The 16,030-nt window shown below is 48.4% G+C and overlaps 5 protein-coding genes across 5 annotated transcripts; 2 read left to right on the top strand and 3 right to left on the bottom strand.

The window, feature by feature from the left end:
- Positions 1-342: 342 nt before the first annotated feature.
- On the bottom strand, positions 343-1,320 carry BKA55DRAFT_695553 (uncharacterized protein; the record flags this gene model as incomplete). The annotated part of the gene is made up of 2 exons (XM_046200163.1): positions 343-1,039; positions 1,109-1,320. 2 exons carry the CDS (start codon positions 1,318-1,320, stop codon positions 343-345), a joined length of 909 nt encoding a protein of 302 aa, XP_046044371.1.
- A 299-nt stretch (positions 1,321-1,619) lies between these two features.
- On the top strand, positions 1,620-2,218 carry BKA55DRAFT_544482 (uncharacterized protein; the record flags this gene model as incomplete). Its single annotated transcript, XM_046190716.1, has 2 exons — positions 1,620-1,898; positions 1,940-2,218. 2 exons carry the CDS (start codon positions 1,620-1,622, stop codon positions 2,216-2,218), a joined length of 558 nt encoding a protein of 185 aa, XP_046044370.1.
- Positions 2,219-3,491: 1,273 nt separating this feature from the next.
- On the top strand, positions 3,492-9,690 carry BKA55DRAFT_145919 (uncharacterized protein). Its single transcript, XM_046184918.1, has 6 exons — positions 3,492-3,996; positions 4,053-4,462; positions 4,515-5,817; positions 5,899-6,934; positions 6,992-7,804; positions 7,889-9,690. Exons 1-6 carry the CDS (start codon positions 3,825-3,827, stop codon positions 9,465-9,467), a joined length of 5,313 nt encoding a protein of 1,770 aa, XP_046044369.1. The 5' UTR covers positions 3,492-3,824; the 3' UTR covers positions 9,468-9,690.
- A 223-nt stretch (positions 9,691-9,913) lies between these two features.
- On the bottom strand, positions 9,914-12,334 carry BKA55DRAFT_544480 (uncharacterized protein; the record flags this gene model as incomplete). Its single annotated transcript, XM_046190715.1, has 6 exons — positions 9,914-10,017; positions 10,090-10,665; positions 10,698-10,854; positions 10,980-11,497; positions 11,553-11,686; positions 12,186-12,334. The coding sequence occupies 6 exons, from the start codon at positions 12,332-12,334 to the stop codon at positions 9,914-9,916; spliced, it is 1,638 nt and encodes a 545-aa protein (XP_046044368.1).
- A 391-nt stretch (positions 12,335-12,725) lies between these two features.
- BKA55DRAFT_695551 (uncharacterized protein) lies at positions 12,726-15,207 on the bottom strand (the record flags this gene model as incomplete). The annotated part of the gene is made up of 3 exons (XM_046200162.1): positions 12,726-12,881; positions 14,112-15,114; positions 15,164-15,207. 3 exons carry the CDS (start codon positions 15,205-15,207, stop codon positions 12,726-12,728), a joined length of 1,203 nt encoding a protein of 400 aa, XP_046044367.1.
- Positions 15,208-16,030: the final 823 nt, after the last annotated feature.

Genomic DNA, 16,030 nt, shown 5'->3' with positions numbered 1-16,030 from the left:
TTCTCATGCCATCCATCTTGACCGCTATTCCACCCCTTGCATGCCTATCTGCTGAAAGCTCCACCACTACATGATCACGTCAATGCGGCTCAATGCAGCAGCGCTATTGCGCAATGGTCCGTAAATCAGTACATCGATATGGGCTGACATGATCTTCTCGTGATCGGTAACTGTAATGCTGGCTAAAGTTAAATCTATGAAGTTGATTGCACAGACACGCAATCAAACCCTAGATTCAACAATCTATCGTTATCGGAAAGCCTCTTTTCTCACAGCATAGTTTTGTTATTCATAAGTCATAGTGAGAATATCTAAATACCACCAAAACTGTGTTCTGGAAATCTAGATTCCTGGCCAGACAGATTTGACTCTCTTGAGTGCTATTAGGTTCTCTTCCCAGTGCATTAACAAGTCGTAAGCCAAGGAATTTGTGTCTTGGATAATGTCTTGCACTCGTTCCTCTTTCAACAAATCTGAATGTTTATAGAAGAAATTGACGATGGTATCACGCAATCCCCTGTCTTCTTGTATTGTTGACTCATATGCTTCTTCCACTCCGTCAAGGAATCGATCTAGTTCCGAGTTATCTTGTATGACTCTGTTGAACTTCTCGAGCGCTAATTCTTTGAGGGCGGGTACGTTATAGAACTCAGCCAGTGCATACACCCTGACGTGAAATATCGGATAGGAATCGTCAATACTGCTTTGTTTCAGTACCGATGACGAGATCGCACCTTCCGCCTCATCAGACCTGGTATCTTCCGCTGCAGGATTGGAGGAGCTACTTTGATAGTCTTGGCGATAGAAGTACTGAACAAGACAATCCACCGCCTGGGGGTCATCCTGCGAGATGTCAAAGCAATACCGGGGCGTGGCTCCGCAGGCGTCACACGAAGGGTCCTGTTTGGTGTTTTGGAATTGGGATTGAAATTTCTTTATTATGACCGGAGATTGTGAACAGACGACGACTCGGTGAGCGGAGTACTGTTTGGTACGTGAAATCAAGGTGAGGTCGGCATAGCTATCATCCTTGAGCGAACTAAAAGTGTCTATAATTAGTACCAAGGGACAAAAAGGGGGATGTGAAAATAACATGAAGTAAACTTACTTTCTCAACCACGAAAAATCGAGCATAGTCAACTTTCTCGGCTGGCGCCCAGTCAGTGATTCCACAGGGCTCTGTGCACCGGGTATATCGGTATCGCGGGGATCTGAAAATTCGAGGGTCACAGCGGCCGGGGAACCAAAAGCAAAAGCACCTTGGCCGATGAGGTACTGCACAATTTCAACGAGCTTCTGTGGCCCCCTAGGGTAGTCCATTTGAGGTAGTAGGGCTGCAAAACATCGGTCTCGTCATACTCTAGTGGAAAACAACGACAGTGTTAAGATAGGCGTTTCCTTTGAGACTCGCTTCAATTGCGGCGTAAAAGCAATATGGCGAGGGGAAGGCACCAAGGCAACCTTGCAGGACGAGTACGTGTTGATGTCTCTCAACCCCCGCACTTTAACAACCAACACGGACGCCTTTCATCTCATTATCGAATTTCCTGCGTCAAAGCTCGTGAAATATTTCTGGCCACAGAAAGTGAAAAGCTTACCAGTTGATATTGACCTTCAGAATGTCGCTATACTCTAACAGGAATGGCGCCAAAGCCGTATTTCACGAGGTACACGTTCCCTACAGCAATTGCGACAGTACGGAAGTAGAACGCAGAGGGCCACGCCCAACTCTATATTGCACTCTATTCGACCGCCTTTGTCCAGATGAAGAGACCATCTACCTGGCACTCAGAAATGTGCAGTCAGTCGGCGTTTTGGGCAGAAGACGGTTCAAGAAAACCAGACTTCGCATTGAGAAGATTGAAGCAGTCGTGACGGAAGCTCAGGACCAACCAAACGTCAAGCCACTGATAGATCTGTATGACACGAATGTATTCAGTGCCGTGGTCAAGAGGCTATGGATGAAAGAAAGATTCGACTAGATATCGGAAACGTGACCGAGGGCTTGAGCCGTAAGGAACAAGAAACAGAAGATCAGCAAGAGATGGAGCTGAAGCAAATTGCTGAGGAGCGAAGGAAGTTAGATGAACGGGAGACAAATGTTCAAAAGGATCAAGAAGAAGATAAGAGGGAGTACCGAAAGTCCGTGGAGTTGGATGTCATAAAATCGTTGGACGGAGTAAGGAAATTACTTGAGGGGAGGACATTTTTTGTCTAATTGGCGCATGCGTAATTGAGTATTGCTAAATATGGGTTTCCTTTTCTTTTCTCTTTTTTTCATTTTATTCTTTCGATTTCAGAAGGAATACTGTGGATCGGGTTATCCTGAAACAACCGGCGTACAAAAATGGTACTATTCGAAGAATTTCCGAACCGTGCCACATCTCTGATCTCCTCAAATTCACAATGCAGAAATTCATTCATCAGGGGCTAAGCAGCCTTTGCCAGTACCGATCAAGCCAGAATGGAGACGGTGGTACCTTGTATCTGTCTACATTTGACAAAGATCTCGCTTCTTACTGGAATAAATTTGAAGCCGAAGCAAGAAATCTGGTCCATCAGAAAGATCCAGGCTCAAACTGGCTTTCAGACCTACGGTCGAATCTCAAAAGAGACATAGACACATGCTATTCGTATTGGGTCGAAAGAATGTCTGGCCCAAATGGGAAAGCTAATCTTTTTGGCCAAAGTTGCTTCTATGCACGAAAGATTGGATTCTATATCGCCACAGATTGCCAACAGGTCTGCTGTTGGAGAAGCAGTGGGCAGGATTCTCACCAGCCCATCGAGTCACTCGACACAGCTAGGGACTTGGCAGCTTCTCAAAGCAATTCTGAATTTCAACATAATAGCCCTAGCAAACTTTTGTGGAGCATTGCAGGTCGTCAACTTCAGTTCATCAAATGTTCCAAGGCCAGGGCACCAATTCTAGTCCCACCAAGAACATATAAGCTGTTGCGGCCAGATGGGAAGCGAATTCATCAATCTTAGGTCGATGAAGACCGAATGGCAGCGGAGGAAGATTGGCGTTTCGTGAGCAACATCAATATTTTGGACCAGATTGTCTCTTGAAAATTCCATTTCCCCCCGGTATATACGTAAATTCGGTGATTATCGATCCACCACCTTGAGTAGATACTTCAAGGGTTCTCCCACCGGCTACTAGACGTTCTTTATCCGGGTGGGCCGCACTACCCGCAAAGAATTGAACATTGAGCGGAGAAACCTTGGGCTAGCTGCTTATCTTGGCCCCCGGCCCTCGGACCTTTCACAATTGCCAAGTGCCAAGTGGCACATGGCTTGTAGTCGAGCTTGCTACCTCCCTTAGTCCTAAATGTCTCACTACCCCGCCTTGCTCAGTGCTCAAATGACGACGGAATTGATAGCTTCCGAGGGTCACAAAGCATATTTCAGGGACCATTGCAGTGTTCCGAGTAGCCGTAGCCTGTTTTTATCCATGGGGGTTGAAAATATGCAGCCGCTTCCCTTTTCATTCATGCCCAGTGCGGCCGCACAACCAACAATCGTATTTCGATGAATCATAACGTGATTTGATGTAAACCAGTCCGGTTGTATCTTTGCGCTACAGGACCGCCCGTCTGCACAACAATGGGTAGAGGGCCTTAGTGATTATGCAAGGTGCATGATTCGTGCCTTGGTATGTGTTGACTCCCTGTGGTGGGCCTCCTGGGATGAATGCTATCCCCTCCTCCCCAGGTTGTTTCTCCCCGCTCTTCCCCTACCACTTTAGAAACCGCCACTTCTCGTACACCTACCATTTTTGGAGAAATAAATACTAAGTTACAACAGCCGAAGATATCCTCATGGCTTCGTCAAGCAAGAAGTCATCCGAGGAGGCGCTCCTGGACTGGTACACAGACTTACAACCACTCACAGTTGATATTGTGGGAGACTTTGCAGGCCGAGAGCTATTCCTAATCCACGGAGAGGCTTTGATGCGGTATTGCCTCGTCGAGGCCAGAGTCGATTTTGACAGTAGGTGCTTCCATTTTGCTAGAGTTGCTGAAATAGTGTCTGATAGATCATTGTAGGAGGATTCCAATTGTTGCACGCCATCCAAGCCGTGGAGAAGTTTCTCGTCAATCTAAAAAATGGGGGCTGTAACTTTGATATAGTATTCTTTCGTGACTTCGAAAATGTCTGCGCATCTCAGGATAGCGCCGGCTCGAAACATCCTTACAAGTTCAAGCTTGCCCGCCGGATTCTCATCCAGCACCTAACCAGATCGATTGTTGATTTTAAGATCCTGGAATTCGATTCCTTCGAAAGTCAGGAGTGCAGAACGTATCTTGCTAACAATGCAATACATTTCATACTCTGCGATGATGGAAGGGGAGTCGGCCTGGAACAGACTGTTCGCCTTCGACATCTTATATGGAAAGTCGTAAACAGCGGGAGGAATGTTGCCATCATCAACTCGATTTCATGGAGGAGCTCAAAGGTGAGCCCCATTGACTTGAATCTGAAGGTTGTGCGTATGCTAATGCGGCCAGATTTTCGTGCCTCTCCTGAGTGGGTCGAAGGGTGTGCTGCCAGATCTACTTATCGACGCTCCCGCATGTGAGACGAAACAATCGGTAATGTATTCACAGGCAGTACTTGATGAGGCGCTAGGACCCTCAATTGAAATATCGAATTTTTCAGCAAGAGAAAAGTTCGCTGCCATCTTCTGTCGCGGTTACCTTGGACGATCCTCAAAGGAGGACGAGGTATCTGGCGCTGACCTCGAGCTTGTAGAGGCGCTGCTTCTTCACATGGCTACTCTCAGAGCCTGCCCTCTTCAAAACCGAAACAGCCACCCAGAGATATTTTTGAAACACGTTGTTAGTAGTTACGACACTGGTTTTGTGCAACTTTTTTGTACTGCGTCCCAAGATTTTGCAGAGAATGGATATGCTGTGAGAGGGCAAGCCGAGTGGGATTTATTCGATCTCTTCGATGGCCATGTATTCTTTTACGTTCTCCACGCAATACGAGTTGGATCCGAGTTTCCTATGCCCATTATTGACCGAGGGAAAGCTCTTTCTGCAATGGTTTTTGGGCAGAGGAGCATGAATGGTCGAAGCCTTTTCACAGCCCTCAAACCGTCGGAGACTTATCTACCTCCTGTACCACCTCATACGGTTCCCACTGTTTTGTCGTTCAACAATCCCGTACTAAAGGAGATTCTTGAGGATGTGTGGGTCAAAGAGGTGCCAGAAGATGTCGATCCTGTTGCAGAAGTTGTTTTCCAAGATCTTCGCCACTGGCATGCCTACAAACCAGTCAACACCGGTGCAAGGACGACACATGACAAAGTCCCCGTCTGGCTGGAAAATTACAGGCGCAAGAGACATCAAAGGCAAATGGCAGATGTCATTTTGTACGCGGCGAGTCTCAGCAACTCCATTGGAAAAGTTTTCAGCCGAGAAACTATTGTCGTGGGCGACCTTGCCAAACAAAGGTCGGCTCACGCGGCATTGAAAGCAAACACTAGCAGCGGAAGGCAGGCAAAGGCAGGCAATCAACCTGTCAGAGGTGGCAAAAAGAAGGCCCTCCTGGCTGCTTGTGCATTGAATGAGAAGAAAGCACTAGCAAGGCAAAACGATACCTTGCATCTCTGGGTCATGAAATGCGCCGAGTTTGAAAAGACTGAGAATCCAGTTAACCGATATCTCAAGGCTCTGAACTTTCTGTCTGATAGATCCCCAGGAAGTCATGTTTCTGTCAGGCCAGAACTTCTATTATACCTCTGCCACACACTTGGGAGGATCTGGGACCAGACGAGTAAACAGGTCGATGAAGATTCCCGCAGAGGTCAGTTCCAAACTCAGTCGTTAAAATAGTTTTTTTATTTGGGCGGGGGGACAAATAAAAAGAAACTACTAACATACTTAGGGTTATACCTTATTTCTATGGTATGGAACTGGCTGAGGGACATTTCGAGATCGGACAAGTGTACACCAGATGTTGCAAGTGCCGCTCAGGGGATCATGAAAACCCTTTCAATAAGCCAGCTGAGGATCACTGTCCAGGAGCCACAACGAAAGCTACCTTTCACCATCATACCTCGGACGATGATGAAAGATGCACCGAAACTTATCCAGGATCATCGGCTTCTTCAGCTTCAACACGGGGGGCCTTATATGGATAGGCGATTTGACTCTCGGCCTGATGCACGAGTACCCTTTGAGCCAGATGCCTGGCAGCGGGACATTCTCGACTCGATTGATGCCGAGGAAAGCTTGTTGGTTGTGGCGCCAACGTCTGCAGGAAAGACCTTCATCTCCTTCTACGCCATGAAGAGGGTACTTGAGGAGAGCGACGATGGAGTCCTGGTGTACGTCGCTCCCACAAAAGCCCTCGTGAACCAGATCGCTGCGGAGATCGAGGCCCGATTCTCCAAAAGGTTCAGGATGCAGGAGGGCAAATCCGTTTGGGGAATTCACACACGCGATTACCGCATCAATAACCCTACTCGGTGCCAAATATTGGTTACGGTGCCTCACATGTTACAGATCATGCTCTTAGCCCCGACAAACGCCAGCAGCGCAACCGCATGGTCACGGCGTGTCAAGAGAATCATATTCGATGAGGTTCATTGTATCGGACAAGCCGAGGATGGTGTCATCTGGGAACAGCTGCTGTTGCTTGCGCCGTGTCCTATCATTGCCCTCTCGGCGACGGTTGGAAATCCGGACGAGCTTAAGGACTGGCTTGCCAAATCACAGGCACAAAAGGGATTTAAAATGAAGATGATTGTGCATGAGGTGCGCTACTCTGATCTTCGCAAATTCATCTACGAGCCTCCTCATACCTTTATCTTTAAGGGACTTGCAAAAGTCCCCATACTCCCTGTGCCAGGACTGGATGAGGGTGACAGCGCCAGTCCAACCTTCAAGTTTGTGCACCCTGTAGTAGCACTGAAAGACAGGCGAGTTTAATTCTCAATGTCAAGACTGAGAGCAGGTACTGACCGACCTGTTAACAGAAACATTGCCGCGGTAGATGATGTCAATTTGGAGGCCAGAGACTGCCTCATTCTCTGGAATAACATGCAGAAAACGTTCCCAAAAGACCTTCTCCGGAATCAAATTGAACTTGACCCTCTCAAAGTCCTGCCAGAGGTCATCGAAAAGACTCATATTGTCGAGTGGGAGAAACATCTAAAGAAGAAATTAAAAGAGGCCATGGAGCAACCAAAGTCTCCCTTCTCCGTTTTGCAACAGAGCATTGACCCTTCAGTGCAAGCTGACAGTGCCGCCAAGATCCAGCATTGCACACACTCAGATCCTGTTGACCATATTGATAGGCTGTTCACTCTGGCATGTGAGCTTCACGAACAGAACGCCTTACCAGCCCTTGTTTTCAACTACGACCGCTCTCAGTGTGAAATGGCCGTCAGAAGCATCTTATCTAAGCTGATAGACGCTGAAGCGACCTTCAAGGGAAGTGACACCACCTGGAAGAAGAAGCTCCGGGACTTTGAACAGTGGCAACGGCAGAAAGGAAATGATCGAGAGATCCGATTCTCCAAAAGCTCGGAAAGTGGGGAGCGGAATCTATCAAAGCTCGAGATCGCCCGCCAGGAGGGGAATGTCGAGATCAGCCCTTGGGAGAGTTTCGATCCCAAGGCCCCCTTAGACCACTTTAGCTTCGCAGATAGCAAAATGATGCAGCAGAGAGACCTCGAAAATTTGGTGCTTCGACTGAATCCGAAGAAAGTCCAGCCATGGCTGATCGATGCCCTTCGACGTGGATTGGGTGTTCATCACGCCGGTATGAACCTGCAGTACCGTCGGATGTAAGTTCAATCTATCCGTCCATTTCACATTCAATCCATGACCTTGGTGGGGAGAAGAGAGAAATCGGCCCTAACAGAATGCAGTGTTGAGATGCTCTTCCGGAAGGGCTACCTCCGACTAGTCGTTGCCACTGGAACCCTTGCGCTTGGTATCAACATGCCCTGCAAAACGGTCGTCTTCAGCGGGGACTCTGTGTTTCTGTCGCCTCAGAACTATCGCCAAGCGTCCGGCCGCGCTGGAAGGCGAGGATTCGATCTGCTTGGAAATGTTGTCTTCAACGGTATCAACCGAGATCGAGTGCACGAGATCATGTCCTCTCGGCTACCTGCTCTTAAGGGGCAATTCCCAATCTCAACCACGCTTGTCCTTCGCCTATTTGTCCTCTTGAGTGGGACGAACAGTAATGAATTTGCCGTCAACGCGGTCAAAGCCCTCCTATCACAAGCTAGATTATACCTAGGAGGACCAGATGCCGAAATGTCAATCAAACACCACCTGCGCTTCTCGATCGAGTACCTCAGACGCCAAAACCTTCTCTCGATGGACGGAGTACCTGTTCACTTCGCGGGACTTGTAGGTCATTTATACTTCACGGAGAACGCCGTCTTTGCATTCCACTCGTTGCTCCGCGGCGGCTACTTTCACAAGTTATGCAAGGATATTGACTGCGCTCGTGAGAGAGTGCTTCGCGAGATGATGTTGGTGCTCAGCCACCTGTTCAACAGAATCCCTATTCAGCAGACTGCAAAGCTCCTAGAAGTTGTCGAAAGCTCTTCATCTGATATCTTCCTCAAACGACTCCCAGCTACCGCAGAGCAACTACTTGTTCGGCATAACCGGGAAACACTCTTAACCTTCAAGGACTATGTATATTCTTACATCAATGCACACTTGCAGGATTTGCCAGACCGCACACTTCCACTAACCAGAATCCCAATTGGGCCAGAGAAAGGGTGCAGACTGACAAGCGACCCTCCGCCGGTCATCCGATCTCCCTTTGCGGCTCTTTCTGGATTCACGGATGAGTTTGACTCGATCAAAGAGATGTGTTCGACAGTGAGAGACGGAGTATTTCTAGAAGAGTCTGCCATCCCTTACCTCCCAATCTGGCCAAACGATACTAGTGTTGAGCTAAACGCCTATCTCTATGACTTCTTCAAGCATGGGAGCTTGAAGGTACTGGTGCGCGACAACCTCATCAAACGGAGCGATGTGTGGTTTCATCTCAAGGACTTTTCTCTCGTACTTAAGACAATCGTGACCAGCCTCAAGGGCGTCTTAGATTCAAGAGGGGGTTTCTACATGCAGGATCTTGATGACGATGACAACATGAGTGACATGAGCGAAGGGGATGACGAGGCTATATCAAAGGTGGTTGAGGTACAGAAGCCAGCTGAAGAATCCGATAAGATTGCCCAAGCGTTGGCAAAGAATAAGGTCAAAGCAGAGGTTCCTGATAGCTGGAATGACGAGAGCGAAGCATCTGCATCTGAGTCTGAAGAGTCCATGCCCGGTTCGGATATTGTTGGCTCATCTGCGGCTAAAGAGGCAGTTGCTATACAGTCCGAGTTTGATAATGGATGTGGATTAATGCAGGTCCTAAGGGCGTTTGAGTTGCTAGAGGCAGAGTTCGCTGACAAGTTCTACAAGATTGGAGCTTGACCGGAGTATGCAAATAACCGCACCGCACTAGGGAGACACGGAGGAGAGCACTCGCGGCGATACCAAAATTCTTGTGTTGACTCTAGATCCCAATCGAAAAGCCTTAGGATTGATTGCCTATGAACGCTCAAATGCAGTGGTAGAATATTGCGGATTAGACAACAAGACACTCATTATAGGGAAAGATAAATGGTGTTGCAGGAGAAATGATTCAATATGTACCACTTCCTTATGCACTCCTCAAGTAATAAAGATAGAAACAAGCCTCGCTTCCCGTTTTGGGCTAATCAATGATCATGGATTTGAACAGGAGTTCAAGAAATTCAAGGTAGGGTCAGTTCTCAAATATGACTCTTCACAGGTTGCGAGAAGGGCGTCACGTCAATCCGTGCTAGCTCGTGTTAACTTCGACCTGGCAAGCATAGCTTTTATTCATCAAAGTTTCATCATCCGCTACCCGATCGATACCTTTCAAGGTGGTGACCTAAAGCTTTTCGTGATAACTGGATCCACTCGCAGGTGATCCTACTAATTAGCAATTTAATATAAGCTACAATAATAAGACATAAACCTATTAACCCTATCACTAAGTCAGTACTGTGCATAAAGGAATGCAGCTCACCCAGGAGCGCCCCAATTGCCTTGAAAACCTGTGTTCCTGTCTTCCCCTTTACTCCTGTGACAACTTCTCGCGACTCTTTGATAGCCAGGCCAAGGTCAATCAAGAAAGGCCAGGAGGGATTATCATCATTCTCGTTGATCACGAGATTGTTGATCAAGATGTCTTTGTGAAGGAAGCCTGCCTTATACAAAGATTCATGTCCCACGATGCACCGCTCAAACGCAGCAAGCAGAGCCGACCGGGAGCTCGCCTTATAGATAGGCATCCCGTAGTCTCGGAGAATTACACGCCGATGTACACGATTTGGTAATGAACTGGAGGCCCTCGTTGAAGACACGGAACAAGATCGCTTGCTAGAAGGAAGAGGAGCGCCAGCTTGGCTAGATGACCGCTTTCTGATGGCCTTGGTGCTGCCGCGACCCTCTCTCGATGTGCCAGACACGACGTTGCTCCGCCGAATTGGTCGTTCTGGACGGTAGTTCGCAGCTTGCGTAATATCCAGCCCTCTTCGAACATTACTCCAGATGTCATCATCTGCCCCGTCAATCTGTGCCGTCTCGTGGTGATAGTATTTGGCTACGTTAACGACACCATTATCAGTCGCTCACGTAGTAGTTCGCCTTCTTCGTCTCGTTCCGGATATTGCCACGAATCCTTAATGACTAGCAGTATCTCGGACCGTCCTTCGGAATGGGCTTTCCAACATGTCGTCGCTCGACCAGCTACGCAAGGCGCCCGCTGCATCATCTCGTCGATGATGATTCGCTAGGTCGAACCATTCTGATTGACCTCGATGAATCGCTCCCCGTTTGCCGTCATGATCGTCGGGTCGAACCCTAGCTGCTCCTAGTTCATCCAGAGAAAGCCAAGGACTATGGACACAAACTGACGCCCATCTTTCTTAATGTCAAACTGAGCTCCAATGCGATGCCCCTGAGCCGGTCAAATGCCCATACCCTCATGAGGGACCCGCAGATGGTAAAGCTCAAGACGAAGCGACGAGTATTTTGCGCAACGAGCACCTCCCTGGCGTGCCTCCCCAGATCAAGCCACGCCATCGAGGCCTTATCGGCGGATGGGTTGCTCTTCAGCTTTCCAGGTACCAAGATCTGCGACCAGCGGCACCGCGAGTCTTTCCCAGCACTCGTATTCTTGACAAAGCCGATGTCCAACTTGCGCTCTCCGGTAGAACCTTGTATTGGCTTATTGGGCTGGGCAAGAGGCCGTCGTCGATGTTGATGCGTTGGGTTTGACTCGCAAACGTTTCTTTCACGACAGCACATGCAACGAATGGCTGTACGCTGGGACTGAATTTCCTGGGGCGCTCTGCCGTTTCCGACTGGAGGGTTCTCATAAACATCAGCGGGGATGTGGTAGTAATTCGGGTGGCCATCTGGCAGCCGGGGGCCTGGGGAAAGGGGGGCTGCTCACGGCTGTAGGCATAATAGGGTTCCGTTCCATACGGTTCTTGCTCATATGGTGGACGGCGGTCATCATAGTAGGCACCTCGTTGGTCTGGTAGAAGAGGAGGATAGGCCAAAGGTCGGGGGCTAGATTGCGACTGCAAAGGTGGAAGATACCCACATCCACGGCACATCTGTTGGCAAAATCAAGTCTCCAAAGCATTTATTCTTCATTGCCCGTGGCCAGAGTCCGCCGGCTTCACGAATTTCGTCCCGAACTGTTGTCCCCGACTCATTATTCTTGTCCAGGCCCAGGCCTGACTCTAGGTCATCGCCTAGCTTGATCCGTCCTCCCATATCGGGGCAAGTAAATGCAGCAAATAAAGCGAACAATAGACAAAATCGAACTATTGGGATTGGCAGATAGTGAGCGTAGCTGAGTGTTGTCTTGGACTGAAACTCTCGGACGTTCTTCACTACGGCCAGTGTATTTAACAAGATCATGAGGAACCATGATACCGGATACGACTGCCAGGCCATTTCGTTTCCTGCTACCTTCTTAGAGGGTAGGGTGAGAATAGCATTCAGCTGCAAGACAAGGACAAAGAAAGGCGGTGTTGCTACCAGTAATGCATTGTCATCATGAATTATCTTGTCAAAGCGGATGGTACTATAGATCATTCGACCACCCACAGGAGGATGAGCGTGGCCAAGAGCCAGATGAAAGGGGCCGTGTTGCGCTCTCGCCCCATGGGCTGCTTTAAGTGGATAGCAGCAGGATGGGCAACGATAACCAAGGCTAATAGCACCTGGAAATCATCGGACACGGCCTTGTCCCACATCGCGGAGTATTGGAAGAATCCTCAGTGGGAACATTCCTTCAGGCAGTTAACAGAACGTTCGAAGAGAGGTAGGTTAAGGAATAACGAAGAAGCGAAAAACGATGAATGGCTATGCATAGAAAATATAAGGTTTTGGCCAGTTTTCCGGGGAAGGATTGAAATGCCGGTCAACGAGTCCTGTTTGGAAGCGTGAGATTTATAGCATTGACCGGCATGCTGTCGCAGCCAGAAGGAGGTACCGCCATGGCAATTGGGAGCGCCACCTGCCACGTCTGCACCGTTCTCGATACGGAGAAACACTCAACGGTACGCTCTCCGAACACCATCGCCATTTGCGCTATCGCTAATGTAATCAGACTTATGGACAGCAACTCCAGCCGGCATTGACGAATCAGCTGTTCTCCTCCAAGTCAATCCAGATAGGTGCCCTGAGCTCAGCCTCAGCAAGGTTCAACAGCTCAAGCTTGCCGTTGAGGCCTGGATCAGCACCATGCATAACCAGTGATGCATGTTGGAGGAGGGCGGAATGCTGCTGTTGCGGAATGACCTAGCATAATGTGTATGTTCAGCCAGAGGTGGGATCGTAATCGAGTTGTCTAGTCGCTTAAGTCGAGGTGGGCTTCGGTCGGGATGGGAGAACTGCGATCCGCGTTGGGGCTAGGAGTTTTGCACGCTCATCCCTATACTGGGGGTCCAACTTGATCGGAGTAGCGATACGCATCTCGTCGCAATTGTCCGCCGGTTCAGTTCCGTAATGGATACCGCGCAAAGCTTCCATTAAATTTAGCACCGGACAGAGATCACGCGATGGTTGCAAAGAGCAAACACCAACAAACTACTTCGTCACCGCTCCTTCGCAAGGCCTTTCCTCTAGCTGCATATTCTCAGGAGATTTTAACATGCGTCTATGAGGTGGTGGTATCTTGCAATTAAGCATCAAGTTTGTCCTGTGTTCCGGATTTGAAGGCTGGTACATGTCTGAAGGCCCTTGCCCGAAGCCACTCCATTCATATGCTCAGGTCTTTTAGTGAGTATCTAGATACCTATTTGATGGCAATTATCAACCTTGTCAAGGTCGAGCACTAATATCAGCTGCAGGATCTTTGAATCTGTGAAGAATGCCTATTACTCGAAGCCTCAGCGGCTTTTTCAAACAACTGAACCTCGTAATAAAACAAACCTCGCCGTGAGTACGGTCTCCTGACCGGCCTCATCGGATGACAAGGTAGACGCTCAAAGAATCTGGTCGGTAATACAGTTGTCCAGTGTATAAAGCGTTCCAAGATCAATACAGTCAAGAAAATGATCCGGATAAACGGTAAGCGGTCAGAGTGGATCACTGGAGTCACTGGGGGAAGGAAATGTGTGCGCCGTTCATCACGCTGATAATGGGGGTTTGTCTCGACGTTTGCCTTGTGATCGCATGGCTTACTGAATTACGTCATTGAGTCAGTGGGGATGCGACAATAACTTTCCAACTATGATTATTGCGGACATCCATTCCAGGTCCATTACTCGACATAGAAAAATCACTTCGGCTTACCCATTATTATATTGATCAGCGTAAAGGTTCACAAGTAACGCGTCCCAGAATGTTGTAATATAAAGAAACAGCATAGTAGCTAGAAGGGTGGCCGTTTAGTATTGTAGTTGGCCAGTGACTTTATACTATCATAGGCCGTGATAGTATATATACAGAAGAACCAGAATCCGGTGTCGTGAAAGCAACTCATCTCAAAGCCAGCCTGCAGCGCTGTTCATGCTGCCTATTGAATACCTCAAAGCCCTCCTCACCACCTGCAAGCCGTAGATCTAACCAGTTTTGAAGATCATGTCGAAAATCCGCCACTTCCAGATAAACTTCCTCAAATGGCTCTAAATGCCTGATTCGTTCATAAAAGCATCCAATGTAGGCGGAAACCAGGATCCGGGCAGGGTCGTTCTGTTGTGTCGATTCATAGAGTACACGGACAACTTCCATGAGCGAGGTGATGTTCTCCAGGACATAACACCGAAGGGCAACCTTTAAATGGTATAGAGATATATGGATCAAAGGTTTGCAGATATTCCTATCGGCGAGAATGTAGACTCGAGCGTTAATCAGAAGATCAGAGTCTCTAAAGACGTCAGCATCGTCTTGTTCGGAAGCTACCCACGTAATGTCGTCAAAAAAGTTTTTGCATGGCCATAATTCTTGGAATGCTTTCACTGCCAAGAGTGCAGCTCCCTCAGTAGGGCGCTTGCGTTTCTCTCCGGTCCTTTCGTTGAGAGGCTCGTGTGAAAGGAAGGCATTGAGCGAACGTGGAAAAGACATAGGTTGGGCTGAAGGAGATTGCACATCTTTTACTGCACTCCCCTCAATCGATGGAGAGGGAGGTAGGTCTTTGAGTGAGTTAGGAATGGTGATAGGGTCCTCCTCGGGGTTCACGTGAGTTATTTCATCCTTCCCCGGCGCGTCTGTGTCCCCGTTACCCAAGGTCGAATTATCCGAAGTGGGGCCAAGAGGGACAGAAGCAGGCGGTAGATGCGTAGCCGCAATCCTGCATACGTCAAGACCCTCTGGCATATCGTAATCACCGTGGTATAAGAAATCCCGATAACAGCAAAACGTTAACTCGTCATCGTCGGGCCAATTCATCTCAAGAGTGGCTGCTTCTGTGAAAGTCCCGTTCAATGCCACTCTGAGTGTGTCTGTGGTTTCGATAAGGAGTTTCTTATGTATAAAAAACTTTTTCTTTTGTTTACCGACATAGAAGGTGACGACTTCACCATTGAATGCCCTTTTCATGTGAGCTTAACCAATCTGATGTATTGCAGTAGTATGCTTACTTTTTTTCCCGTAGGGACCAAAGGTAGTCGAGATACAGGGGCATACCGACGGGCGATAATTGTCTGTAGGTACTAATGAACAGGCGGCCGAGCCTGTGGTACGGTGATTCCGGTATTACAAAGGCGAGTTGGATCTCACGTATAGGTAAAGTGTAAGTGCAAATAAAAGGGAAAGGAAAAGAGATAAATCAGAACGAAATCTTTCCCGCCACCAACAGCCTTTTAAACTCAAAGGCCTAAGATGCGTAGGTCAGAACGTTCCAGATGACCCCTTTTCCTTGCATACTGGAAACACCGAGATGATGCGCATCACTGCACTCAGTGGATTTATGACCACTCCTGTTGCTATATTTAGGTACCTATATATGAGTCTCCCCTCCCGATGGGTCTTGAATAGGAGATCAGAAGGACAGTCAATATCGAAACCAACCCCTTAAAATGAAATATGATCTACCGATTTGTAATTTTATTTATGAGACGATGGATGCCCTAACATACTTCGAGGGAGTTGGTATTTTCCCATGACCGACTTACCATTTTCACTCAGGGTTCTTTTCCAACCAGCTGCTGATTCGCTGGAGCCCTTGTAATGAGTTACTGCCTGGTAGTGATTCAGGCTGCAGCCGAGGCTGCGAGGAAGAGGGTCTCTGGGCAGCACGCAACTGCAGAGATCGGTCAAGGAGCTTCCGAGCTGCAAAAAGCGCAACGAACCATGTGGGATCCGTGCGTCGAGATCGAGGGCAGCAGAGGGCCCAAAAAGTCGAGTTGTTCAGGCAGCCTAAGCTATAGTAGTCGGTCGATGCAGCGGTAAGCTGCCGACAAATGTATGGGTGAGGGTGCGGTGACTCTCAATGTCGGGAAGTACGG

Source organism: Fusarium redolens (genome assembly GCF_020744475.1).
Source record: "Fusarium redolens strain MPI-CAGE-AT-0023 chromosome Unknown BKA55scaffold_18, whole genome shotgun sequence".
Classification (NCBI taxonomy): Eukaryota; Fungi; Ascomycota; class Sordariomycetes; order Hypocreales; family Nectriaceae; genus Fusarium; species Fusarium redolens.
This window is presented reverse-complemented; position numbering and strand designations above follow the sequence as displayed.